The sequence below is a fragment of the Ambystoma mexicanum genome, chromosome 1p (assembly GCF_040938575.1).
Source record: "Ambystoma mexicanum isolate Mex_15411 chromosome 1p, UKY_AmexF1_1, whole genome shotgun sequence".
NCBI lineage: Eukaryota > Metazoa > Chordata > Amphibia > Caudata > Ambystomatidae > Ambystoma > Ambystoma mexicanum.
This window is the reverse complement of record NC_090921.1, coordinates 1,282,007,118-1,282,034,091: the sequence shown is the minus strand read 5'-3', so window position 1 is coordinate 1,282,034,091 and position 26,974 is coordinate 1,282,007,118. Positions and strand designations below refer to the sequence as shown.

General features: G+C 48.1%; 1 protein-coding gene across 1 annotated transcript in view; it reads right to left on the bottom strand.

The window, feature by feature from the left end:
- Positions 1–22,573, bottom strand: part of LOC138574266 (ferritin, higher subunit-like) — a 110,944-nt gene extending 88,371 nt beyond the window's left edge. Inside the window, exon 1 of the mRNA XM_069649401.1 lies at positions 22,306–22,573. Coding sequence (XP_069505502.1) covers positions 22,306–22,407 — 102 coding nt within the window. The 5' untranslated portion in view covers positions 22,408–22,573. The remainder of the gene's footprint in view (positions 1–22,305) is intronic.
- Positions 22,574–26,974: the final 4,401 nt, after the last annotated feature.

Genomic DNA, 26,974 nt, shown 5'->3' with positions numbered 1-26,974 from the left:
ACGCAAACACATTCTTGGCCTGACGAGGCACCAACCCGACAGAGGCCAATGGATGTGGTGTGAAGGTCGGAACGAGCAACGCCCTTGTGGAGGGGTACTGCAGAGGCTCGGTGACCAGGGCCCCAAAGCGCAGAGGGCGCATAGTTGCAAGGAATCAGACGCAACATCCCGGGACTGCCCAGAGAGGAGCAGTGACTGCAGCAATAGAAAGCCCCTCCCCAATGCGGGAGTGAACCCAGAACGGCCTGTACTGTGAGTGCAGGCTTGGCGGCAGGGGGACCAGACCACCCAGGCAGCCATGCGGTCTCCCAGTGGGCTGAAGAGGGCTGCAGAGACTGGCCAGAGGAGAGGTGGGGCCTGAGCGGCAGCAGAGAGGGCATAGCAGGGCTCCAATCTGGGAAGGCCCTCAGAATTGCAGGAGGGCGGGAGCCCAGGCCAGAGGCTGGCTCTCTACAGAAGATGATCCCTGAAGAACAAAGAGACACAGGGGGATGCCGAGAAGGTGCAACGTGCGAGAGAAGCGCTAGAGACAGAGCAACCCATGGGCCCAGTGAGGAGCAGGTGTGTGCCAGAGCAGTAGAGCAGTATCCATCAGGGGGCCAGAGCAGGAGCAAGTGTAGGCAGGCCCGGCAGAAGAAGGGCCAAGTTACTGGTGTTGGCACTGAGCACCTTAACAGCCAGGCAGGGCTCAGAAGGGGGCCTCAACAAAGCGAAGGACTCCTGAAGGCCAAAAGGCAGGCTCCCAGAGCAGGATGTAGGAGGGAGGCAGCCTCAAAACAGCAATACTGGTGACTGGAGCATCCCTCCAAGCAGCAACACGCAGCAGAGAAGGTCATGCTAATTTGGAAGGTCAGGCCCACGCCCCCAAGAGAACAGATCACAGAAGGCCCCAGGATGGGGCACCAGAAGGGGTGACAGAACGCCCTAGAGGCCAGGAGCAGAGCAGATCGCATGAGGGATGGGTGCCTCCAAAGCCAGAAAACTGGATTCATCCATGGAGGCAGAAGACAAGAAGCCCCCTGGTAGCCTCCTAAACAGGCAAGTCCCACTATGGGGAGCATCCCCCCCCCCAGTCGTATGAGAAGGGTATCCTTCTGTGGGGTGAAGCGGACGCCGGCAGGATGCATAAAGCCATCAAGGACAGACAAGCCGTATGGATTGGGTCCACTCAGACGCCCTTGATACCAGCCAAAGCGGAAAACCAGTGGGGGAGATTGCAGGGACGCTGGGACAGAGCCGGTACCCAGCAACTGCGGGTTTGACCAGGCAAGACCTTCCACAAAGTTTCAAGGACTTCTAAGTGTCCCTCATGATGTGATTTGAAGAACAGTTCCAACTCTTAAGATCTGACCTGAACGCGGCAGTATCTGACTTGAAGAAGGAAGTCGACCAGCTGGGGGAACACACTGACCCTCTGGAATGGGGCCTTTAGGAGTCGAGCGAGAAAATCAAAGGAAACAGCGAACTCCAGGAACACTTGAGCGATCCAAGAATTTCGATTTGCAAGCTGAGGAACCTGAAAACAGATCCAGAAGGTCCAAAATTAGGATTAAGAATCTACCAGAGGAAATAGGGGATACAACACTGAAGGCCCAGGTGCAGGCCCTGTTGGCAGAGATCCTAGAGATACCCAACAAGAAGACATCTTAATTGACAGAGTGCATAGAACAGGCCGGATGGAGGTGGGGCGTGATGTACTGGTAGCCCTCTCATGTTACCCACAGAAAGAGGGGATACTGTAGGCTGCAAGAGCAAAGGAACCGTTGACTGTCATGGGCACGCAAATCCATCTCTGCTGGGTCTTAGCCTGGACCACCCTGACAAATGGTCCAGTGGTGAGGATGTTGACAAGAAAGAACATCCGCTACAAATGGACCTTACCTTTTGGCCTCCTGCTTAATTGGGACGGCGCAGAGCACAGGATAACATCAGCAGTCGAAGGCTGTGCCTTGCTGCATACTGAACCACAAGGTGGTCAAGGGGAAAAGCCCCCCACCCAGGTACTCAGAGGAGAGACAGACCATGGGAGTGGTCCACTTTGGAGGGACAACGACAAAATAGTGTCCTATGGGGTCCCCACCGGGAAGAAGAGGTGGAGAACCAGAAAGGAAGCCCACGGGTTCAAAGTGGCACCAAAGGGCGGCAGGAAAGAGAGGACTGTACTATTTAAGGGTGGTGGTAAAACAAAGGGAAAACCTAGAAGGAGGGATGGCAGAGGGAGCGATCCTATCCTATCTTGTTAACCATGAGGACGGTATTGGCCAGGGGAGGGGATGGAGAGGGAGGGTTGAGTGGGGAGGGAGGGGTACAGAAGGAGATGGGGGGAACGAGGATATTTTGGGGGTTCAGGAGAGAGTCTTTGAAGAAGGGGGTGGGGAGGGGCGAGAGGGTGGGGAGCTACAAAGGGATTGGGAAAGGATTGGTGGGTCTTAGCACCCCGAACGGGTCAAAGAGGTTATAGGGTAGCCCAAGGAAAGCTGGGCAAGGCAGGTATGATCCCAAACATTCAAGTGGCTGACACAAAATGTTAGGGGATTGAATTCTCCCCTAAAAAGGAACACACTTGAACTCTTAAGTCCCAAAGGCCTGATGTGATAGCCTTACCGGAAACTCACTTGCTGCGACAAGACCAAGGCAGGATAAAACTCAAACATTTTCCACTGACATTCCACGCACCGGCATCCACAAAAAACAGGGGGATCCTGTTGGCCATCAGAGAAGGGAATGACATCCAGGTGGAGGAAAGCAGGACCAAAAGAGCGGGAAGATATATCCCAGTGACGGAAACGATCCAGGGTGCAAGTGCACAGTTGCTTCAGTGTATGCTCAAATACAGGACAGGAGGTCTTTATAAAAGATTTCCTCGGGTTTAACGCACATAATGTTTTTTTAATGAAATTTTAGTATAATTGTTTGAGATAAATATGATTAAAATATGTTAATTTTGATACATTGACCGTGGTGGTATATATAATTTGATGACACCTTCATTTTTGAAAAACTGAGTAGCTTCCATGGTGTGGTAGAGGTGGGTAGCTGGTGGTGAATGTGCTCTGGTTTCTCAGGTTTAAGGAGACTGCCTTACCTGAGACTTCACAGCTTTGCGGGAGCTGAAGACAAAGGGCCTGCCATCTCTAGCAGCCAGGGCTCTCCAGCTTAACGGACTGCGAGGGCTGCCAGAAAGGCCAAATCCAAGGAACCCACACTCCCTGGGAATGGGGGTAGAAAACCTTGTAGATGCAACAGGCGGCTCCAGGCCTTCAGAACGGTGCAGACGGAGGTCAAAGGAGCTGCTAGCCAGGGAATTTCCGGCAGGAGCACAAGGTAGCAAAGGTGGAAACAGGGAGAGCGAATGAAGGAGGTTCAAGGTAGGCAACAGAAGGAGAACAAGGCACAACAAGAAAGAAGGTAACAGAGCGAATTAGCAATAAGGAAAGTAATGATGCATGGCTTACCCCGAAAGTACAGCCTTTGTTGTGGACGGTGTCTGGGCACGCCTTCAATGACGTGTCAATGCGTCAGCACCATATTGCTGTTGGCGGCAACACTGACAAATGGTTCTCTTGTTGGTTGGCAGTGCTGCAGTAACCCATCTCATCGGTCCCAGGGGGACTAGGGCCATAGGCTTAAGCTGACATCTATGTCATGAACCGTCAAGCACGTCCCTTTTGGACTTCCTGGTCCTTGACACATCGGGGCTTACACTCTGCAGTACTTCCAACATGGCCGTTAAACACAGAACGCTGTCTACCAGCTTCCACGTCAGACGTAGCACGTTCTATAAAGAAGCCACGCATCCGCGGCCCTGCGTGTCTCAACGCTACCGCTTGCAGTGGCTAAACGTGTGCTCCGTAGTTCGCCTTCGCTGAACTCTTTGATTCCTGGCTCCCGGACCCTCGCTTCCTCCCTCTATCTTCCCTTCCTCCTTATCCTGTCTTGATTTCAGGATCCCGTGTACCCGCCTCCGAGTACACCTCCTTCGTTTCCTGGACTTCCCGGAGATTCCAAGTGTTCCTGGACGTAGAACGCTGAATGTACGCTGGAACCCGAAGACGCTTGTACGGGGTTGTACAAAACACGAACCGTACGCAAGAAGACTCCTCCCAAGAATTCCAGCAAACATCGAACTCAGGTGGGAAAGGGGTAAACCTGTGACAGATTGAGACGCCAACTAACTGAAGTCAATACGGACATGGAGGCGGCTGTTCAGGATCTCATGCGCGGCATGCAAGAATTAACGACCGAAGTACAAAATTTGAAAGCGGAGAATGCTGCATTAAAACAATTAGTCTTGTCCCGTGATTCCGCTACGAAGGAAAGCGTACTGTTGGGTGGCATTGTTGACAAATAAGATGGGTCTGCTAAAAACCTTTGTGGATTCCTTGACTCCTGTTTAGTCCACTTTACTTTTAAGCCCTACTACTTTTCTACCCCCAGGGCTAAGGTGGGCTTTATAATTTCACACCTTTCCGGGAATGCATTAACCTGGACCACACCTTTAGTTAATTCCGGAGATGCCCTCCTGGATGACTACGACAGATTCATACAGGCTCTTAAAACTATGTTTGACTGCCCAGAGCAGGTCTATAGTGCCCAGGAACGTCTACTTGATTTCCAACAAGGCTCCCAGGACATGCTAACGTATGTTCACTCTTTTTCGAAGAGGGCTAAATGAAGACATCAAGGATGAACTAGCCAGAGTGGCTCGCCCAGGTTCGTTCCAAGCCCTTATGGATCTCGCTCTGCAGATAGGCTTCCGTATCCAGGAAAGAAAGGCAGAGAAGAAGAAAACCAAGATGCCCTTCCAGAAAATTCCTATAGAGACCTCCTCGAAGTCTGACCATACTCCTGCCCCTATTAATGAACCAGAACCCATGCAACTAGGGGCTTTCCGTGGACCCAAATCCCCCCAAGAAATGATGCGAAGGATCCACACGGGGTTATGTATGTATTGTGCCTCAGACAAACATCTAGTGAGAGAGTGTCCTTTAGCCCCTCCACGGCGTTCGGGAAACGCCTGCTCCCGATCCTAGATGGAGCACGGCTTCGGGAGAGAGATGTTTGCTCCACATCTATTCCATCCTTGAACTCTCCTGGACAAAACAATCTAGTGATTTTACAGGCCTTTCTATCGCCATCCAAGAAGGAAACCTACCCCATTTTGGCATTGGTGGATTGTGGAGCCATGGGGATATTCATAGATCAAGATTGGGTATTTAACCACCATATTCCATATGAAACCCGAGATATCATGCAACCTGTAGAAGCAATTGATGGAAGACCCCTTTCTTCAGGACCCATAACTCTTCAAACCAAGGAAATAGAGCTCTCAATAAACCACCATTGAGAGAAGATTACATTTGACACATAAAGTCTGCCCATTACCCAATGGTGTTGGGTATGCCCTGGCTACAAAGACACAACCCATACATCAATTGGGCAGCAGGTTCCTTGTTCCTGGGTTCCGAACATTGCATGTCTCATTGCCTACTCCTGGATTCTGCGCCGACACCTTCGGAAGGTACATCTGCAGACCAGCAAGGCCCGCTCACAGTCTCAAATATCATCCAGGTTCCTAGGCCCTATCAGGAATACGCTGATGTGTTCTCTTCAGCCATAGTTCAAGCCCTACCTCCTCATAGACCTGAAGACTGTGCAATTGATACTGACCCTTCAGCTGTGATTCCCTTTGGAAGGATGTTCATCTTGTCCGATCCCAACCTTGAAAATGGCACCATACGACCATCCAAATCTCCAGCTGGAGCCTCACTGTTTTTTTTCCAAAAAAGGATCCTAATGAGCTCAGACCTTCTCTTGATTATTGTGGTCTAAATCAGTGCACTCTGAAGGATCGTTATCCATTGCCCTTGATCTCAGATATCCTGGAAGCACTAAGAGGAGCCGTAATCTTCACTAAATAGGATCTCAGAGGAGCCTACCATCTGATCCGTATTAGGGAAGGGGACGAATGGAAAACCGCCTTTGGTCACTTTGAGTACTTGGTCATGCCCTTCGGACTTGCAAATGCCCCAGCGGTCTTCCAACGCTTCATGGATCGGGTGTTTTCAGATATGTTGTTCCTCTTCGTCATAGTGTACCTGGACGATATCTTAATATTCTCTAAGGACCTTCTTAAGCATGAGGAGCATGTTAAGGCAGTGTTACAGCAGCTACGTGAACACAAGCTCCTGGCTAAACCCGAGAAGTGCCTTTTCCTTGTCTCTACTGTTCACTATCTAGGATTTGTCCTTAGCCCAGAAGGAATCGGAATGGACCACTCAAAGGTAAAAGCCATACTATCCTGGCCCGTTCCGACTACCGTGAAACAAATTCAAAATTTCCTGGGACTTGCTAACTTTTACCGGAAATTCATACCTTCCTTTTCTGAGATAGTTCAATCGATCATTGCATTGTTGAAAAAAGATACTCCCTTTCTTTGGACCACAGCCCAAGACGAAGCATTCCAAGGGTTAAAGACAGAGTTTACACAAGCTCCCATCCTGGCTCAACCTGACATCAATCGACCTTTCCTAGTGGAAACAAACGCTTCTAACTAAGCCATTGGAGCAGTTCTAAAACAGGAATTTGAGGACAATCTGGAACATCCCATTGCTTATCTTTCACGGACACTAACTCCCAGCGAAACCCATTATTCCGTTTTGGAAAAGGAACTGTTAGCCATCCGTCAAGCCTTCACAGAGTGGCGTCATCTACTTCTAGGAGCAAAATATCCTGTCCAGGTCCGCACGGACCATCAGAATCTTCAGGTTTTACAGGCTCTGGAATGTAGAAATAACCGTCAAGGCCGTTGGGCCTTCTTCTTTGCCCAGTACCAGTTCCAGATCCATCATGTCCCTGGAACACAGAATATAATTGCTGACGCCTTATCCCGACGTCCCGACTACGATACTCTTGAAGACCGATCATTCCTTAAGATGTTTCCCCATATGATATTTGTAGCTCAAGCAATCAGCCTCCTGGAAGATGTTCGGATGCAAACCCAGTCCTCTGAACTCTGGAAGGAATTTTCAGGGAAGAATCGCTGGAATCTGAGAACAAAGGACGGATATCTGTTTAAGGATAATGGTCTAGTCATCCCCACACAGAAACTACAGCAAAGAATAATAAACGGCTGTCACGATACCCTTCACTCCGGACATCGTGGCATCACCAACACCCTCCGTCTAATACAAAGAGAATTTTGGTGGCCAAGAATGAAAACTGACGTACAACTGTACATCCAAGCCTGTGCAGTCTGCAGTCAAAACAAACATGATAACAAAAGACCGGCGGGTCTCCTACTTCAGCCCACACTACCAACAAGGCCCTGGGAAATTATCGCTAGGGACTTCATTGTAGAATTGCCACCTTCCAGGGGGTACACAACTATCATGGTCACCATTGATTTATTCACTCATATGGCTCATTTTACACCCTTATATAAACTACCATCTTCCTCAGAACTTGCTGGAATCTTCCTGGAACACATGTTCCGACTTCATGGACTCCCTTCCAAGATCATATCAGACAGAGGGCCTCAGTACATTTCTCAGTTTTGGAAACACCTTTGTCAGATACTAGGGATCCAACGCGCCCTCTCCTCAGGGTGTCATCCACAGACTAATGGGGCTACTGAACATGTGAATCAAACCCTAGAACAATATCTTTGTTGCTTCTCTACCAAGGTCCAGGACGAATGGTCACTCTTAATACATGTGGCTGAGTTCGCCTACAACAATTCGGATCACTCGGCTGTCAAGACCAGCCCCTTTTTCTGTAACCAGAGATTTCACCCTTCGGTGTTACCTTCCGTCCTTCCACATCCTACACCTGTTCCTACAGTTGATTCCTGGATCGAGACCCTCATCAATGTACAGAAGGAAGCCAAAGAGCACTTAGAAAGGGCCCGAATTCATAAGCATTATGCGGACTCCAAAAGAAGACCAGGACCCTCCTACGCAGTAGGTGATAAGGTCTGGCTATCCTCAAAACTACTACCCCGACATCTACGACCGAATAAGTTGGCTACCCGGTATTATGGCCCCTTTTCCATAAAAGAAATCATAAACCTAGTGGCCTTCCGACTCAAACTACCAGACTCCTGGAAGAGGATTCACCCAGTTTTTCAAGCGTCCCTAATGAAACCATATATCCAGTCCTCCCAGACTGCCCTCAGGCCTAACCCCGTAATTGTCAATGACCAATTGGAATATGAAGTGTCCAGAATATGTGACTCCAGGTACAAACGTGGTCAGCTTCAATACCTGGTTGAATGGAAGGGATTACTTCCTAGTGAACGCACTTGGGAACCAATCTCAAACCTAAACGCCCCCAGGTTACTCAGAAGGTATCATCTCATACACCCAGGCAAACCCGGTGGGACAGGTTTTCGGAGGAGGCATGCTGTCATGAACCATCAAGCACGTCCCTTTTGGACTTCCTGGTCCTTGACACATCGGGGCTTGCACTTTGCAGTACTTCCAACATGGCCGTTAAACACAGAAGGCTGTCTACCAGCTTCCACGTCAGACGTAGCATGTTCTACAAAGAAGCCACGGCCCTGCGGCCCCATGCGTCTCAACGCTACCGCATGCAGTGGCTAGACGTGTGCTCCGTAGTTCGCCTTCGCTGAACTCTTTGATTCCTGGTTCCCAGACCTTCGCTTCCTCCCTTTATCTTCCCTTCCTCCTTTTCATGTCTTGATTCCCAGATCCCGTGTACCTGCCTCCAAGTACAACTCCTTCGTTTCCTGGACTTCCCGGAGATTACAAGTGTTCCTGGACGTAGAACTCTGAACGCATGCTGGAACCCAAAGACGCTCGTACGGGGTTGTACAAAACCCGAACCATACGCAAGACGACTCCTCCCAAGAATTCCAGCAAACATCGAACTCAGGTGAGAAAGGGGGAAACCTGTGACAATCTAGGTACTTGAGGGCTTTGCAGTAGGGGATATCATAGTCATGGGGGATTTGAATTTAGCATTGTCCAGGGAACTGGACAGAAGTGGAGGTAGAATCCAGCAGGGATGGGCGTTCAGCTCTTTGAAAAGCATATTTGTGGCTCTGGGGCTTAAAGACGTGTGAAGAGAATAGAAAGGGGCCGGAGCACAGATTCAACTTTTTCTCATCTTTTCACAAATTGCAGTATGGAATAGATTATATCTGGGTATCTGCATCTCTGTGGGACAGAGTAGAGGCTGTCAAAGTTGGGCCTGTGACACTAGCCAACCGCGTGTCGGTGGCCATGATATGATATGATATGGCATTTATAACGTGCCTATACACAGTGTTTCATGGATCTCCTTGTGCCACGAGCGCCGCAACCAATGTGTGGATGGAAAGCGCCTGTGGAAGTATTCCGGGACCTCGTTCTCAGGGGTGAAACTGAGGACTAGATAGCTAATTTTTTCAAGGAAAACAATGTAGAGTCCAAGACCGGAGGAGTGAGATGCATGCATTTAAAGCAACAATAAGCAGGGACTTGATTTCACTAAAAGCGGTAAGGGCAGGGCAACTGAGATACTTGGAAGAGCAGCTGGAAAAAGAAGTGGAGGAACAGAGGAGGAAGGTAATAGAATCCCTGACAAGGAAGGTACATAAAGCATACAGGGAAGCTACATCTGCTCCACACCAAAAGAGCTGAGAAGGCATTGCTCAAGGTGAGACAGCGCTACTACGTGAGCGCCAATAAAGCTGACAAACTGTTAGCCAAGAATCTAAGCGAACAATCAGGTGCCAAAACAATCAGTACCATAGAGAATGCGTAGGGGATTAGAGCAATGTGAACAGAAGAGATACAGATTGAGTTTGTGCAGTTTTATAGAGCCCTGTATGCATTGCAGGAACATCAGGAGGACTGCAGCAGGCAAACCTGGATAGGGTGTCCCTCCCGAGGATGGCTGTTGAGAAATTGGGCTGCGAAACCACAGAGGATGAGATACAGAAGGTAATTTGGGCACTCCCCGTCTACAAGTCTCGAGGTCCAGATGGGTTCACAGTGGATTTTTATGAAACTTTTAGCAGAGTGTTGATTCCACATCTCTTCAATTACTTCTGCTCAGTAGGGCGGATCACGCAGTCGATGGAGGAGGCAAAGGTGTTTCTCCTCCCGAAGCCCTCCAAGGACCAGCCTACAGTGGCGTCGCCAGGAATCAAATTTAGGAGGGGCACAGAGGGGGCCAAAGACAAAAGTAGGGGGGCACAGACAAAAGCAGGGGGAGAACATGGTCACTGCTCGTCTTAGATAGGGAGAGCACAAGGGGGGCACAGGGTTTCACAGGGGGGGCCCAGGCCCCCCCAGGTTTCCCCCTAGCGACGCCACTGCCAGCCTATAGCCCTAATAAACATCAATGCCAGGATATACATGAAGATATTGGCAAATTGACTGGACCCGAGGCTGCCCATCTTAATTTACTCCAACCAATCAGGTTTTATCTCGGGCCGACAAACCTTAGATAATATCAGACGGGTAGCTCATCTGCTGGAGACAGTACAGAAAAGGGCTAACCCCACCATCCTCCTCTAGCTTGATACTGAGAAGGTGTTCGACCGAGTGGAATGGTCCTTCCTCTTTCATACCATGACCAGGATGGGTCTGTGGGGTGACTTCATCCGAATGGTGAAGGTGAATTATTAGGATCCCTCAGCCAGGCTGTTGATTAACGGCTTGCTCTCAGACAGGATAGAACTGCAAAGGGGGATGAAACAAGGTTGCCCCCTATCTCCGTCAGTGTACGCTATGTACGTAGAACCCTTGCTACAGGTGATTCGCACCTCGACGGAAATACAGGGCATACCATTAGGGGTTGACTCATCACAAGGTGGCAGCATTTGAGGATGACATGTCGCATGACCCTGACACAACCAAGGCGGTTTCTTCAAGGAGTTCTCGCGGAATTGGGGGTATTCAGGAGAGTAGCCGGGCTGAAGAATAATGTAGGGAAATCAGAAATGCTGAATCTGTCGGTTTGTGGGGCAGAGAAAGCTGAGTTCCCAGGAAACAACACCCTTCCTATGGAACCCAAAAAGTAATTAAATACTTGGGGGTGACCATAACTCCCATGATTGGAAAACTGTACCAGCCAAAAATGTCTGACCCGCTTTACCTCGATCAGAAAAGTTCTCCAGAGTTGGAACCCATTAACAATTTCTTCGATGGGGCATATTGCCGCCCTTAAGATGGTAACCCTTCGCAGATTATTGTAAGTGTTCTAAGCTCTGCCAGTGTGGATACCGAGGTCTTTTTTGTAGACCTACAAAAAATTACCGAAGCTTGTGTAGAAGGGAAAAAGACCACAAATTTCATGTAAGCTCCTGCTTGCACATAAGGGGAAAGGAGGTATGGAGTTTCCAATTTTTCAGACTTACTATGAGGCATCCCGGATCCGTATCATCCGGGAGTGATATGGTGAAGACAATTCAAAAATATGGGTGAGTATTTTGAGAAACCAGAAGGTGTCTCACCCTCTAGTCCCAGAGGATCGGTCATCAAGGTGGCCATGACATGGCCATCGCTTTTGGATCCAGTTCCTGGGGTAGACCAGTGTGGGAGGATCAGCTGGGTCAGGGGTCTTTGGGGAGTAGCAGTGGGACACCAGATGGTGAGACGCGGTATCCCCTTTCCTGTAACATCTTTACCCCACCCTACCAGGTAGGATACTTAGGAACTCTAACCCCCACACTTTACAACATAAACACTTTCACACGGACAGCCCAGATGGGAGAAAACAGACAAACACCCGAGCTGTGTACCTGACATGTCCCAATGCATTGGTCAGGCGAGGTCAGGCAATTACTGACAATTACTCACACCTGACTTTTATTAAACTTCCCTACAAGTATAAAAGTCGGAACACGAGAGCACATACTGAGTGAGGCAAAGACTCAAGGAAACATTAATTTCGAGACGGCAGCTTAACGAGAGAAGAAAGATGGCAAAACAGAAGGTGATCACAAGGAGGGAAATTCTCTTGACCTTTTCGACAAGGAACCGTTACTTCTCAGAAACCTCAGGAATAGAAAGCGTTAGATCAGGAAACCAGGCTGAAGAATCATGCATTGTGTGTCGGAGATACCCAGGGCCCTCACGCGTCATTAATCAAGGCGGGGGGAAGCACCAGCAGCAGGGGTACCATGCTTGGCTCCAAGAACAAAGCAGCATTAGTGAAATCAACACAGCCGGTGAGTTGGCGAGACCGATACAAGACCAGTCTGTGTTAAAGCCAAGGTTGCAAGCAACAACATTTTATGGCGAGCACTGTAACGAACATTGTTAAAACATGTGTGATAAGAGACGCAAGAGCTGAACTGCTGATGAGTGATTGCACTTTAAAAGCAAGATACAATACCTTTGACAGAATTGTTTGGCACCACATGGGTGCTCAATCGAAAGTCTCTGTAAGGTATCCAGCTGAGAAGTGGCAAAAGTGAAGGTAAGAAAAAGGTTATATCAAGTAGAGAAGGAGTAATTGGGAATCGAAGTGGTCCTGCGACGGGTCGAGCAAAATCCTGCGCAAAGTTGAAAGTCTTCGATTTTGATGAAGTAAAGAAAGTTTGGGAAAGTAGACAAATTTGGTCCGAGCCCGCAGAGGGAGACCAATTGAACATTTTGTGTTAAAGTGGGTCAGAGCCCGGCGCAGGGCGACCCGGGAGAGTAGAAAATCAACCGAGAAGTTGTATATGTGAACTTCTAAGAAGAAAGGAACTTTAATGTTTGTTGTGTTGCATCAGGCCCTCTGAAATAAGAGACTTTGAAGGCCCTGATGTTTAGGTTTGGAACTGCATCCTTGTGCTAGAGAAATGTTATATTGTAGTCTTGTCTTGTCACTGACCTGGAGTGCTTGCTAGCAGAATGTTGATGTATGACTGAGCAGCTCAGTGGAATGTGGTGTGGATCTGTGAGTGAATGTTCTATGAGTGTCAGTTGGCCGGTGGGTCTACTCCACTGTATTTACTGTTATTACCCATCAATTTTCCTGTCCTGTTCCATACATGACTGTATATACTCAAAGAGTAACTGGATTGTGTACATACTGTACACACTGTATAATAAAGCTCTACCTGGACCAATCAGAGACTCCACAGCAGGTCTGTGTATGAGTGCTGAGCTGAGTGACTACATAGAGGCTTTACAACAATTGGCGATGAGGATACTGGAAATACAGAAAAATGAAACCTAAAGGACGGAACAGAGTGAAGCTGCAGTGACAGTGAAGTACAGTAAGGAGAGCTGTTGGGGGGGGGGCTGCGCAGCAGCTATTTATGACCCATCGCTCCCCCGAGCTTTAAAAACCAACCTGCCCAGTTTAAGGGTTTAAAGAATGAATAAGTGTCACTGGACTCTGGGAGGGAGGTCCCCAACAACCAAGTTTTCCCCAGAGATCCTCTGTAGGGGAAAGGGTTCTGCCGTTTGAGCGACAAAATGATAATTTATGAAGACATGATTTTTAAAGTGGTCGTTGTAATGAGCGCACATGTATCATTAAAGTACATTGCAAGTAATGCTTGTGATGTACTGGCAGTTGGTGTGTATAAGAAGAGCGCCACTAGAGGAGGAGGAACATCAATGCTTCTTTTTTTTTTATGCCGTTCAACTGCGGGAGTGTGGGGGGGGGGGGTTGCGGGTGTGTGTGTGTGTGTGCGTGTGTGTGTATCACATTGTTTTGCTTTTTTCATAAAATTAAATGCTTTAAAAAAGATCCCGCCCTGTTTACATTAATGATTTTGATTTTCATAAGCTTTTAAAACTCTGTGATACAACTACATTTCCACATTTTCTGAGTGTTTTCACTGCTTCTTCCTGCAGCTCTACATCGCTACCCAGCTTGGTGAACACTTAAGAAATCACTTTTGATCCAGAATCATGCCCTAAATTGCTTGAAAGTTCCATCTTTATATATTTTTTGGCAGGGAATACCTACCAAACCCTTATAGTACTTGTCTATAAGTAAAAGGCCGCCAAAAAACATCAAAAGTTATAACTACATGATTTGACCACACTCCTTGGCACGCCTCCTGCAACAGCACCCTTTTTTTCCCTCCAGGTCCACAACTCCACTACTTTTTACACCTCTTCGACCACTGCCTAACACCTTCTCTCACATTCGCTCACACTGCATTCTCCACACAGGCACCCACCCACCCAGAACATTCACGCACACAATCACATTCATAGCCATTCATCCACCAGTCACTCACCCATACACCATATACATGCATCTGAGACGCATGCATAATACACATATTGCACATACACAAACAAAAAGCGTTCTGTTGTATAAAGATCAGACCTTCATCAGTGTTGTAACCTTTGATTTATTTTCGATAAAAAGTGGCAGCATAAGTAAAGTTATTTACAGGACACATTTAACTTCACTGCATTATAATGTTCAAATCTCTGGGCTTTCTCATAGTCTCTGGGCTTTCTTATAGTCTCTGGCTCCACGTGCAGGAGGAGCGCCGGGAGCTGCTTCTGCTCAGTGGCTCTCTAGCTCTCTGAATGCTTATGCCGCTTCCTACAGCCTTCCGTGCCTCTTGCATGAAATCTGGCATGATCTCGTCATTGCCGGGTATTGCGAGTGGTCCTACATACCTCCCTTTGATAACACAAACAAAAAAAGTTTGAACTCATAATATAGTCATTATACTTCACCGGTCTTCTGTGCTCTCTTCTTGGCCGGTCCTCCTTCTCGACCTCACCGACCAGCATGTGGATTGCTTCGTATGTCAGCTCGTTCTCGGTTTCACTCTCCCTGTGGGGTGCCCTCTGTGCCTCCAGCTCCGTCTCCCCTGCTGCCTCCCGGTCATGGTGCTCTTGACTGACTGCTTGACTCTTCACATGCTCTCTCTGCTGACTGATGCCTCTCAAAGAATGCCACCTGTTCCATGTTCCACATGAGGCCATCTTGGGTGCGGACATGGTTGGTGCCTCTGTGTACTACCTTAATTGGCCGACTGAACTTGAATCCTGCCACTTGATCTTTAAGCGGTAGGCGAATTTTGATCCGGTCCCCTTCTCTGACTTCTCGACTTTGGGCCGCTCTCTGCTGATCATTCCATTTCTTCATTTGGGTCTGGTTGTTCTTTATCCTCCATACCACATCTTCCATATTCACATCTTCGTCTTCCCTCGTGCTAGCCAGCCATGGTGGTACCAACGTGGACGCTGCACTCCTTCCCCTCAGCATGCAGAAGGGTGACACTTGGGTGATGCCGTTGAGGGCCAGGCGGTGAGCTGCTACGGCTTCTTTGACCGTTTTCAGGGGATCCATTCCGACTGCCATGGCCGGCTGTATAGCTCCCTTAATGAACCAATTCTCTCTTTCCACCAGCCAACTGGCATGGGGGTGGTACAGCTTTGCTTTTATTTGTCATATGTTGTGCTTTTTCAAGAAAGTCTCAATTTCTTGTGAGACTAATTGGACCCTGTTGTCGGTGACAATGTCCTTGGGTAGCCCCTCTCTCTGGAACACGTTTGTCAGTAGTTCTATGACAGTTGATGTGGTGATATTTGGTACAAATTCGGCTTCCACCAACTTTGACAAATAGTCGACTATGACAACTCTGTAATGGTGCCCGGAAGACATCGCTTCCAGGGGGCCAATAAAGTCTAGTTTTACCTTTTGCCACACTCCTTCCAGGACTTCTGTGAGTATGAGTGGCACCTGCCTCGTCTTTATACACTCATGACATCTGTCTATCATCATGCAGATGTCTTGGTCCATGGCCATGCACGAGTAGGCCTCTCTCACTCAACGTCATGTTATGGTGTTTCCTAAATTTCCTAAGTGGGCGCTACACATGATGACTTTCCTCATGCCCACTGGCAGAATCACCTGATCGCCCTTGATGATCAGTCCTTCTGCTTCTAATATTTCTTCTGCTGCTTTCCAGAAGGCCTCATGCCTTCTGGGACGGCTCTTTCCTCGGGCCACCCTCTCCTGACCCATTCCCTGAGTCTCACCATTGTGAGGTCTTTGCAGGCTTCCTCGTTCCAATGGCCCACGCTAATTTCCAGAAATTCTGCACTTCTCAGATCCTGAATGGACGCTACCACACATTCATCTTCTAAGAACGTGGTTGCCTTCTCACTGTTTCCTGGTAGCTTGGACAGGCAGTCCACTTGGGCATTCTTCCACCCTGCTATGTGCGCTATGACAAATGTGTACTCCCGGAGTTTTGCTGCAATGGGCGCTAGTCACGACATGGATGTTTTTGTGCCACCAGGGCTTAACATGTGGATCAAGGGTTTATGATCTGTGACCAACTTCAATTTTGTGCCCCAGATGTAGGTCCTGTAGTACTCCACTGCTCATGCGGAGGCTAACATCTCCTTTTTCACTGTCGAGTAATTTCTTTCGGCTTTGGAGAATGCCTTGGATGCAGACACCACTACTTGTTCTGTGTCTCCGCTCTTATGAGTCAGCACAGCTCCCAACCCATACGCACCAGTATCTGTGATGATGATGGTGTCCCACTGAGGATTAAATGGCTGTAAGCACGGGACTTTCACAATCCTTTCATTTATGGCTCTGACCGCTTCCTTCTGCGCCTGGCACCATGTAAACTCATCTCCTTTTTTGAACAGATCTCTTAACAGTGAGGTGACCTCTGAGAAGTTGTGAATAAACTTTGCGTAATATTCTGCAAGACCCAAAAGGATCTTAACTCTTCCTTATTGGTGGGTTCCAGGGCTTTGACGATGGCCTGCACCAGGTTTTGCTTGGGACTGATCCCCTGACTGGAATATTGTAACCTAGATATTCGACTTCCTTGGCTCTCAGCACTCACTTGTTGTACCTCAGCTTGATCCGTGCTTCTTGTAACTTGTTGAGGGCGTCTCTTAGTATTCTGTCATGCGTGTGCTCATCTTCAGCGTAGACTAATATATTATCTTGAAAATACGAGACGGATCCCAAATCCCACAGCAACAAATCCATCATCCGCTGGAAGGTGGAGGATGCTGATGATAGGCCAAACGACATCTTGGTGAAGTAATAGGTGCTGAACGGGGTGATGAATGCGGTTAGGGGCATTGATTCCTTATGCAAATGTATCTGGTGATAGGCATCCATCATGTCCAGCTTGGAAAATGCCTCGGCCTCCTTCAGCTTTAGTATTGAATTGAATTGATATTTTATTTATATCAATATATTAGTATGAGTTCATTTATACTGGGGAGGGGATAGCTGTCCGTGATGACCTCTAAATTTAGGCTGCACAGGTATATACATAATCTCAAATCCTCTGAGTTCTGTTTTTTTCATTAGCACTGCCCGACTTAGTCACTCTGATTCTTCCACTTCTTTGATGGTACCTTTTTTCACCATTTTTTTCAAGTTTCAACTTTAGTATGTTTCTAGCCGTCGCTGGCACGGAACTTACTTTGTGCTTCACTGGGACTGCATTGGTTTTGAGCATTATCCTATGCACGTACTTCTTCCCGGCCCTTCAGAAAACAGCTTGGGGAAGTCTTCTTTCAACACCAGCCCTCCTCCTGCATTGACTCCTAATACTTGATCCTCCGTGCTGGAATCCAGCTTAATCTTTAGTTTGGCTTCATCGTCCCACCCCAGGACTGCTGGACCTTCCCTGGCCAAATACATTCTGGTCCTGGTCTCCCTTCCTCGGAACTCAACAAAGCTGTTGATGTAGCCTAACAATCTTACTGAGGTGCCTCCAAATACTGTGGGCTTGTGTTTGGTGATGTGTACTTCTACTTTATCACTTCCCACCATCTCTTTATACTTGTGTATGGGCAGTAATGTTAAATCGGAGCCTGAGTTGGCCATCACTTTTGTTTCCATCCAGTCCACTCTGATGATGCAATGGGGCTTTTCTCTCTTGGCCCTCGAGCTGTTGACCATTATGACAGTGAGTCTTCCTTCCTCTTCGGATGACGTGTCTCCTTCCTCCCCTTCCTCCGCCTGTACAGTGTTGACTTTTTTGTTGCACCACCTGCATGCGATCGCAAAGTGTCCAATCCTTTTGCAGTCAGAGCATTCTTTGTCCCTCGCGGGACATTCCCTGTCATTTGCCAACTGCTTTGTGCTGGTGCATCTATGACATTTGAGGGGTTCCTTCCTCCCCCTCGTTCCTTAACTGGGTTCGGCTGGTTACGTCTCTTTCCTCCCACTAAACGTTAGGGCCTGGACTTCTGCAGTAACCGAGCTACCTGCAAACTCTTTGCGTCTGCCCGCTGTTTCTTCGATGGCTCTCGCGATTTCAGCAACTTTGTCCAGCTGTAGTTCTTTCTCCATGATGAACTTGTCCTGCACCTTCCTGCTATGTTTGTGTATTGTCAACATATTGCAAATCATGCTTTCTGCAGTATTCCCAAAGTAGCACAGGGCCGCCAACTCACGTAGCTTTGTGACGTAGTCATCCACGAGTTCAGATGCCTCTTGTTTACGACCATAAAACCTAATCCTATGCAATACTGTGTTTTCTTTGCTGGTGAACCATCTTACAATCCTCTTTACAGCTTCCTTGTACACGTCATCATTCTCCCCCGCCACCGCGTCTGTTGTGAGACTGGCAAACACTCTTTGTCCTTCTACTCCTAATGCATTTGGAAGCATTGCCCTGCGCCTCGCAGCAGTGTATTCCGCACCTCACAGCACATCCACATATGTTGTAAATAAAGGTTCCCATTGAGGCCATAGAATGTTGGGCCTACCTGGAGTTGCAGGGAAGACGGGGGTGGCATCGCCCCTTGCATGGTGGGTCGCAGGGTTTCCGTCGCCCCTCGTCACCAATTATGTTGTGTACAGATCAGATCTTCAGTAGTGTAGTGATCTTTGATTTATTGTTGAGAACCAATGGCAGCATAAGTAAAGGTATTTACAGGACACAGTTAACTTCACTGCATTATAATGTTCAAGTCTCTGGGCTTTCTCATAGTCTCTGGGCTTTCTTATAGTCCCTGGGCTTTCTTATAGTCTCTAGCTCCATGTGCAGGAGGAGCTCCGGGAGCTGCTTCTGCCGTGGCTCTCTAGCCCTCCAAATGAGGATGCTGCTTCCTGCAGCCTTCTGTGCCTCTCGCATGAAATCTCGCGAGAACTCGACGTTGCTGTGTCTCGCGAGTGATCCTACACTTTCTTACCTATTTTCCGCTGCCGCTTCGGTCCGCCAGTCCCCAGCGCCACTTCAGGGCTCTGGCTCCTGCACTGCATGCAGACAGGAACCAGAAAGAAAGAAGAGCTCTCTGGTTCCTGTATGACGTGGTGCTCAGGGCAGCCGGAGGTGGAGCGCCTCCTTTCCGCGCCGACAGTGGCAGTCGACCCTGGCACAACCCTCATCCTTGGATGCTATGTGCAAAATAAAAACGTTTTTTTCAAAATCTTTTTCAAGTACCAACTTCTTTTCATAAAGACTGGAGCGCAAATGAGGCAATGAATTCTGTTAAAAGTATTAATATTTTTTTTAAGAAGCGATGCATTGTGGACCTGGTAGTCCCCAATTACCCTCACAAGAATGATTGAAGCTGAATTTTCAAAATAATCAAAAATTGCAAGAACCAATTATAGCACAGTGCAAGTGAAACAGCAATGTATGGTACACAGGAAAATACCTTCAGCAGGACACTACCACTATATGGCTCGGGTGGGCATCACCCTCGCCGTCGTGTCTCTTCGACAGGGGCCTCCCTCTGGAACAGCCGTCCTGCCTCCCTTAAACTTGAGGAGAACCATCTCCGGTTCCGGAAGCACCTCAAAACCTTCCTCTTTGCTTCTGCTTTCTCTCCCTCTCTCCACTGCTGAATTCCTGGCTGAAACTGCACTGGTTACCTGGCCACCCTGTCTGATCTCGGGTGCAGGCACCGCCAGTTGCACGCCTGCACTGCCTCCCTGGCAACCCCTGCACCTGGGGACTGTTTTCTGTCTCCCTACAGTCCCCCTACCAGCACTTATGTCTGCACTTACCTTGCACTTGCCACCACCTGGCTGTTTTTATTTATCTTATTTATTCTACTATCCCATGTACTGCACTTTCCACTCTCCCTTCCCCCTCGCACTTTTCCCCTTTCTCCCTTCCCCCCTTCCCCCTTTCCCATGCACTTGCGCGATCTGAATGTCACCTGGCCTAGTAAGATCGTTGTCTGTCGTCCCTTTTGTTCCCCCTCCCTTGCCTCATCGTGCCTTGAAACATGTGTCTAGGCGCATTATAAATGCCATATCATATCATATCATATCATGGGCAGAGCAATTGTCCATCTCGTGTGTGCTCAAGCATGGTCCCTTATTTGAAATTCAATGGATGATGTAATTTGCTAATCGGTTTTTCAGGTGCCACGCTGTTTACAAAGGTGTGCATTGTTCTTCCCCAATTTGTAGCAGGCAGTTCAGGGCTCAAGATGGACTCCCAGGAGGGAAGCGTGAATTCTAAGTAGATGTTTCCAAACTAAACCTGACAGGTGAGTGCGGGTCGGCGGGCAGACTCTGCTTTTTGAATTTCCGTTTTTGCTGCACTGGGCCAATTGATGCCCACAGCCGTCTCACGGTTCTGTGACTTTATCACACAGGCTCTTCTGGGGCGGGTCTGCGTGTTGTAAGTAGTGCGTCTCATTAGGCAGGATCCCAAGTTATCCCACGCCAGGTGTGAAAATATCACTGAGTCTTCATCTTTAGGCTCACAAAATATAGCATTCTGGCACTTGTGGTCCTATATTTACAGGCAGAGTAACGGGCATTGCTAACAAAGCCAGGGCGCCCATAGCATGATGTCAGCGCTCTGTGTCAGCATCTCGCGAGGACACAGGAGTGTCAATGACGCAGTTTGGTGGGAGAGGTGGTCGGTGGGTGGTCTGCGTTACTATCTTTAGAATTCTCACACTCTCCAGTAATTTTGCATGCAGAGTACTGTTTCTATTCAGCAGAGAAAACAAGTATCTTTGTATGTTGGTATCTGATATATATAGTGCAAACCTAGCCATCAAACAACAGAGTGCTATGCAAGCAAGCATTGCCAAAGCCAACACTTTGGGCTTTTGTGCAGGTATGGGATGGGCATTTTAGGCACTGATATAATGGCACCACCTGGTCTTAAGATCGCAACAGATGGACAATATAGTGATTCCTGGGTATATGATGGCAGTACTTGGAAAATACCTTTCTAATACCTCAAGCCAAAACAGCTGACTTGGTCGTTGCTTGTTTTTAACAGTACTGCAGTGCATGGAAGAGATATGAATCAAGTGGATGATGGCACACTTGGTTAAGACCTTTTTATTACTCCAGCAATCATTTACAGCTGTAATTAAGCCAGTAGCTCTCAGCAGACAGTTTAGCAATAACAGGCTACATGTTGATGTTCTCTCTTGATAGAGGGATTTCAGAGAGATCCCAGGAGGGTGTGTTTTGGGTGGGGAGGGGCAGATGGTGGGTGGCTGGGAGTGGCCATAGAGATTACCTTTGCTCGGGGGAATGGGGTAACTGGTAAGTCAATGGGTGGGTAAATAACCAAACAACCCCCCGAGCTGTGTGTTCCTCCTCACACGGCCTCTCCCTCCTACCTGTACTCCAGTGCAATCGTTTCGGCTTGTAGGTGGTGCTTCAGCTCCACCCAATAGCCCAAACTAAAAAGGGGGACAGTGGCAGAGCCTATTACAAGGGTGCTTCCCTTGGGGCAGGTTCACACATACCTCTCAGCGTCCCCCCCTTTTTTTTTTACAGGAAGTCACCTGCTTGGACGCATTAATACCCTCCCATCACACCACTTGTCTTCCATAGACTTGAATGCATGCAGTCACGAAGGAAAACCTGCCCATTCATAACTGCATCGGCTTCAATGGGATCAGCCGCCAAGTAAACCTGGGCCCAGCCGTGACTGAAAGTCAATTGAGGGGTGTCTGTGTGTGGAGAAGGTCAGCGAGCCCCAGGGAACCAGCCTGCAAATGCTCAAAAGCCACCACAGGCACGGCTTTCCCTTGAGGTCCAAGAAATGAGTACCATTTAGTTAGGTAATATTACATCGGTTATTTACAAGGCAATGAAGATAGCCTAGATAAGCGAAAAACTTTGTTGCACTCAAAAATAAACATTGCAATGAAGCGAACACCTCCTCTAGGCCCATAGGTGTGAGTGCAGGCCCGCCCTGTAGTGTCATTCTGGCAGCACCAGTGCAGGTTCCAACAGAACCTAACACAGATTTCAACACAGCCTCGCATAGCTCCCAGAAGACCCCCGCAAAGCGCCCACTCGTCACATAGCAGCAAGAGCCCCCGTGTACCTCCCCATACATCGTGGACCACGGAACTGCTACAACACGCCGTGCATTGGCTCTGGCTCTTGGAGGGGTGCACTCACCATGGACAGGAGGGTGTACGAGGCGTACAGCTTCATGTTCACGAGGCCGTTGATGGCAGCCTCGCAGTCCGCGTGCAGGTTCTGACGCACCTGAGACTCCATCGCGCTCGCTGCTTCAATAATGGACCGGTGCCGTGGGGAAGCGCAGACCGGACAAAGAGCACACCTTACCACAGGAAGACGACTACAGTGATAGGTGCGACCCTGGAGACATTTATAGCCTCCAGCAAAACCCGACAGAGAGCATCGGGTGACAGGCAGCAGTGAGCCAGCCTATAACCTGGAGCTGCATCCCCCACGACCAATCAGGTGCGCCGGAAGCTGATCTCTGGTGTGACATGTACACCGCCGCAGGTAACGCAGCACCGGTACAGCGGCACCTGACGTGGGCGCCTCTCCAGAAATAGACGGAGATCTGGGGGCAACCTGCAGGCCAGGGTTCGGGGCCCTGTCGAACCGACGTGCGCTCCCAGTCCGTCAGGAGCCACACTCGAGTAGCATTGTGTCGGTGAAAAGCAACATCATCAGCTGTTTACAGGACCGAAAGTCTGTGGCTGGGCAAGATGGATCTACACATGCGTATTATTGCAGGCCTCTAATCCACGAGAAGCTCAATACACAGGTATATATATATATCTTACAACCATAGGAGAAGTCAGCCGCCATGCTTGGAGAGGAGGCGGGCAGGTCCATGGGCCGCCCACAAACAAGAACGTTGAAAGGTACAATCAAGGGGCAAACCGAAGACGCGGCCCTGTCAAACCAACCGATTTACTAAGCAATTCCCCCCTTTCCTGCTCCTCCAACATAACCAACGCCACTATACACGACTAGGGGCTAGCCACACTACACACAGACACACCCAGAACAAATCTAATGCTTGCACCCAACCAAATCTCGGAGATTCTGGAATTAACCGTAGCGGGAACATACACTGGCACATAATACATAAATCCTTTTACACAAATGCACAACACCTAACAGTCATCCCCGACTCTGGTCCCCCTTCTGGATACAACTAACCAGTGCGTACAACCGCTACCTCACCCTAACATCATACGGCCCACACGCCCAACACAAACACTAGCACACATCCGAGGCACTGAGTCCTACCCGTACGGTTACAACAAGCAGGCCTCTTGAACAGCGCCGGCTTGAGGAGGGCTCAGAGGGTGTGGTTGCACAAAGGCGCACCCCACGGTGCTGCAAATAGAGGGCGCATTGCCTCCAGTTCAGTGTCATGTAAACAGCACCTATTAAAGAATCACGCCGTGATTCTTGATTTTTTAATAATCACTGTTTATATGATACTGGGCTTGGAGGCAAGGCCCCTTTAAACACACTTTACAAGAACAACAGGTGGTTCAGTTCTGTTGTTCGACTGATATCAGCCAAACAACAGAACTGAGCCCCTTGCTGTTCGGTATTTGTGGTGGACGGGGTGGAGGCTGGGAGTGCACAAATCTCACACAGGTCACTGGCAGACCTGGGGTCGGCACTACTCCCACACGCAAGACAACACTCACACACGCCAGTTCCTCCTGCTTCTGAACCTACCCTATCATCCTATCCACAATAACACACTCTGCCCTCTTCTCTTGCAGAGCCATGTAAGCACCTTGATACTGCCCTCAGGTGGTAGCCAGGGCCAGCCTTAGGGCAGGGTGCTGGGTACTACCTGGGGTGCCTTTAGCCCCCCAGGGCGACAGCTCGGGGGAGCCTTTCAAGAGCTACCCTGAGCTGGCGTGGTGGGTGAAGCATCCTTTTGAAATGAAATGCGCTTGCGGAAGCGGGTGCATTTAACAACAATAGGGTGCTGGCACCCTATTGAGATAATTACCTGCCCGCTGTGACGCGGGAACCGGCGGTTTTCATTAGAATAGGGCGCTGATGCAAGCATCAGCGCCATATTCCAGTGATTAACTCCCTGCTCCTGTGCGGGAGTAGGGAGATAATCATCTTAATAGGGTGCTGCAGGACCCTATTGTTGTTAAATGCGCCCACCCCCGTGAGCATATTTCATTTCAAAAGGATGCCTTCTCCCACCACCGAAAATAATAATTTGGCGCCTCCAACTCCCCTCAATTGACCAGGGCGTGGGGAGGAAGGGCACCAAATTGTTCTTTTTCAGGCCCGGGCACTGCCGCCACTAAGGCTAGAACTGTTGGTAGCGGTGCACAATATACATCAACATAACATAACATGGAGATGTCATGCCATTGGTGCACAGGACAATCAGGTCCTCAATGTGCAAGCAATACCAATAATAACGTGTTATTTATATTGCATAGAAGATATATTATTAGCACCAGGGGCGGAGGAACAGCCACTCAGGTTCCTTGGATCGCGGGCTGAAACTACTGATCTCAGTCCGCGTTCCATGGAACCTGACGGCTGATTCCCCCGCCCGCAGCGCCATCTTCTTCCCACCCTCCCATTCCCTTAATTATTTCAGAAACCCCAATCCCCTTACCCCCACATACCCTGGGATTTGCCGGTATTACTGGCTATTTTTGCTGTTGGGGTGGTAGAATTACCACCAGCACCACCAGCAAACGTGGACTTTGCTGGTTCAGTAACGTGATGGTAAATGGTAATGAGACCCAGGCTCATATCCTGACTTTGCCGCCAGATGACATGGGGGTCCTGGACAGATGAACCTATCTCACTGTACTGCATAGTACTCCGCTGTGTTCACTGACAATGTTTGCCTTCTCACATTATGGTGGCATTGTGTAGCCTATTACCTAATCTTCTTTTTATGAATGTGTTGTGATGTGCTTGTTAGTGTGCGCAGGAGCTGGTGATGTAATGTGGAATGTTATGGTGTGGATGAGAGAATGTTTGTGGTGAGGGTTCCAAGCCCAGGCAGTTGGAGAGCCTCTGCCTGGGTGATGGGTGCCAGTGTCTGTTGTATCTGTCCTATGTATCTGTTCCTAAGAAGCTAAGCTAATGTAACTTAAGAAGATGCTAATAAAGCTGGAAAGAACTTACCATGAAGACTAAGGAGGTCACGTTGTTTCAGAAATCTATATCAAGTGCCACTGGTGAGCTTATGTTCACTTATACTCCTTTTACCTAAAACTTGTTTTAGCTTTTTTTTAAAAAATGTCAAATGTTCCTCTCATAATGAATAGTAATCGGTTAGTCAGTGTCAAACATTCAAAAGAAGCAGGTGACATTATTTTGCAGTTTATTTTCCTCAGTGTATTTAAATATTTTAAGTTCAGTAGTAAAACCCATATGTGATTTATTTAGGTTGACATCAATTAGGGTTCTGGTAGTTAAAGACTTCCATTTATGATGGAGAAAATAAAACTACAATCATGCTCCTCTTGCACAGCATGTTTTTATACTTTTTAAAATGTATTGTCATATTGGTTTATCATGTGACTTGTGTACAGATCTACAAACCAGTTTTATTTCTTGAAATTAAAACTTTCACATATAAAAGTTATTTTCTGTATGACAAGAACTGTAAAAGAACGTGGTCAAGTGCCAAAATTGTAGACTGCGATCAAATCCCAGCATTACCATTTAACGATAGGGTGTGATCTTAGATAACTCACTTACTTTATTTATTTTATTTTATTTATTTATTTGTTGCACGCCCAGACCCTGGGGTATCATGGCGTGGTTACAGATATCTTTGGCATTGGTCAAACATCAATACAGCGTACAGAGGTTATTGACAGACAACAAATCATACAATACATTCATGAACATAATTTACAAGATCAGCCGGTGAGCTAATGTTAACATAGGTTAGCAGATCAATATGCTAATATTGGTTAAATAACCATGTTTTTAGCTGTTTCTTAAAGCCATGGAGAGAAGTCTCTTTTTTGATATTGAGGGGGAGGGTGTTCCAGTGTTTAGGGGCTAGAACAAGAAAGCTGCTACCCCCTGCTCTGGTAGTTTTGTAGCAAGGGGACACTACTAGTAGATTGTCATTGGACCTCAGTGTTGTGTTGGATTCTTTTTTCTGTAGCGCGTTGTTGAGGTAGATTGGGGCTTTTTTGGCAAGACATTTGTGAGCGATGCAGAGTGTTTTAAAGATAATTCTAGCTTTGATGGGTAGCCAGTGGGCATCCTTCCTTGTCTTAGAGATGTGATCAAACTTTTTTTATCCCTAATGCTGCCCTTAAAACTATATTTTGCAAGAGCTGTAATTTAGTGAGGTTGGAATTGGAGGTCCCTAGCAATAACACATTGCAGTACTCCAACTTAGATAATACCAGGGCCCTGGCCAAAGTGAGGCAATTGGTGGGGGTCAGAAATTGTCGACTTAGAGCGCTAAGTTTGGATTTATAAGCTGTGGATGATGAAAGCGTGCTAATATGTTTGGTCATAGTGAGATTGGCGTCTAGGTATATACCTAATGTTTTCACTTGCTTCAGTACTGGGATCAGAGTCCCGTCGATATTGATCGAAGAGTAGTCTGCATGGAGGGAAGCTATTTTAGATGGGGATCCCACGATGAGAACTTCTGTCTTCTCATCGTTAAGACAGAGACTATTCAGTGGCATCCAGTTTTGGATGATGGCATATATTTTCTTAATTGTCACAGTGTCCTGTTCATAGTTACCTGAGATGGGTATAAGAATGGAATGCATGGAGCGGACTGAGTGCATGGAGCGGACTGAGTGCATTGAGCGGACTGGAGTGC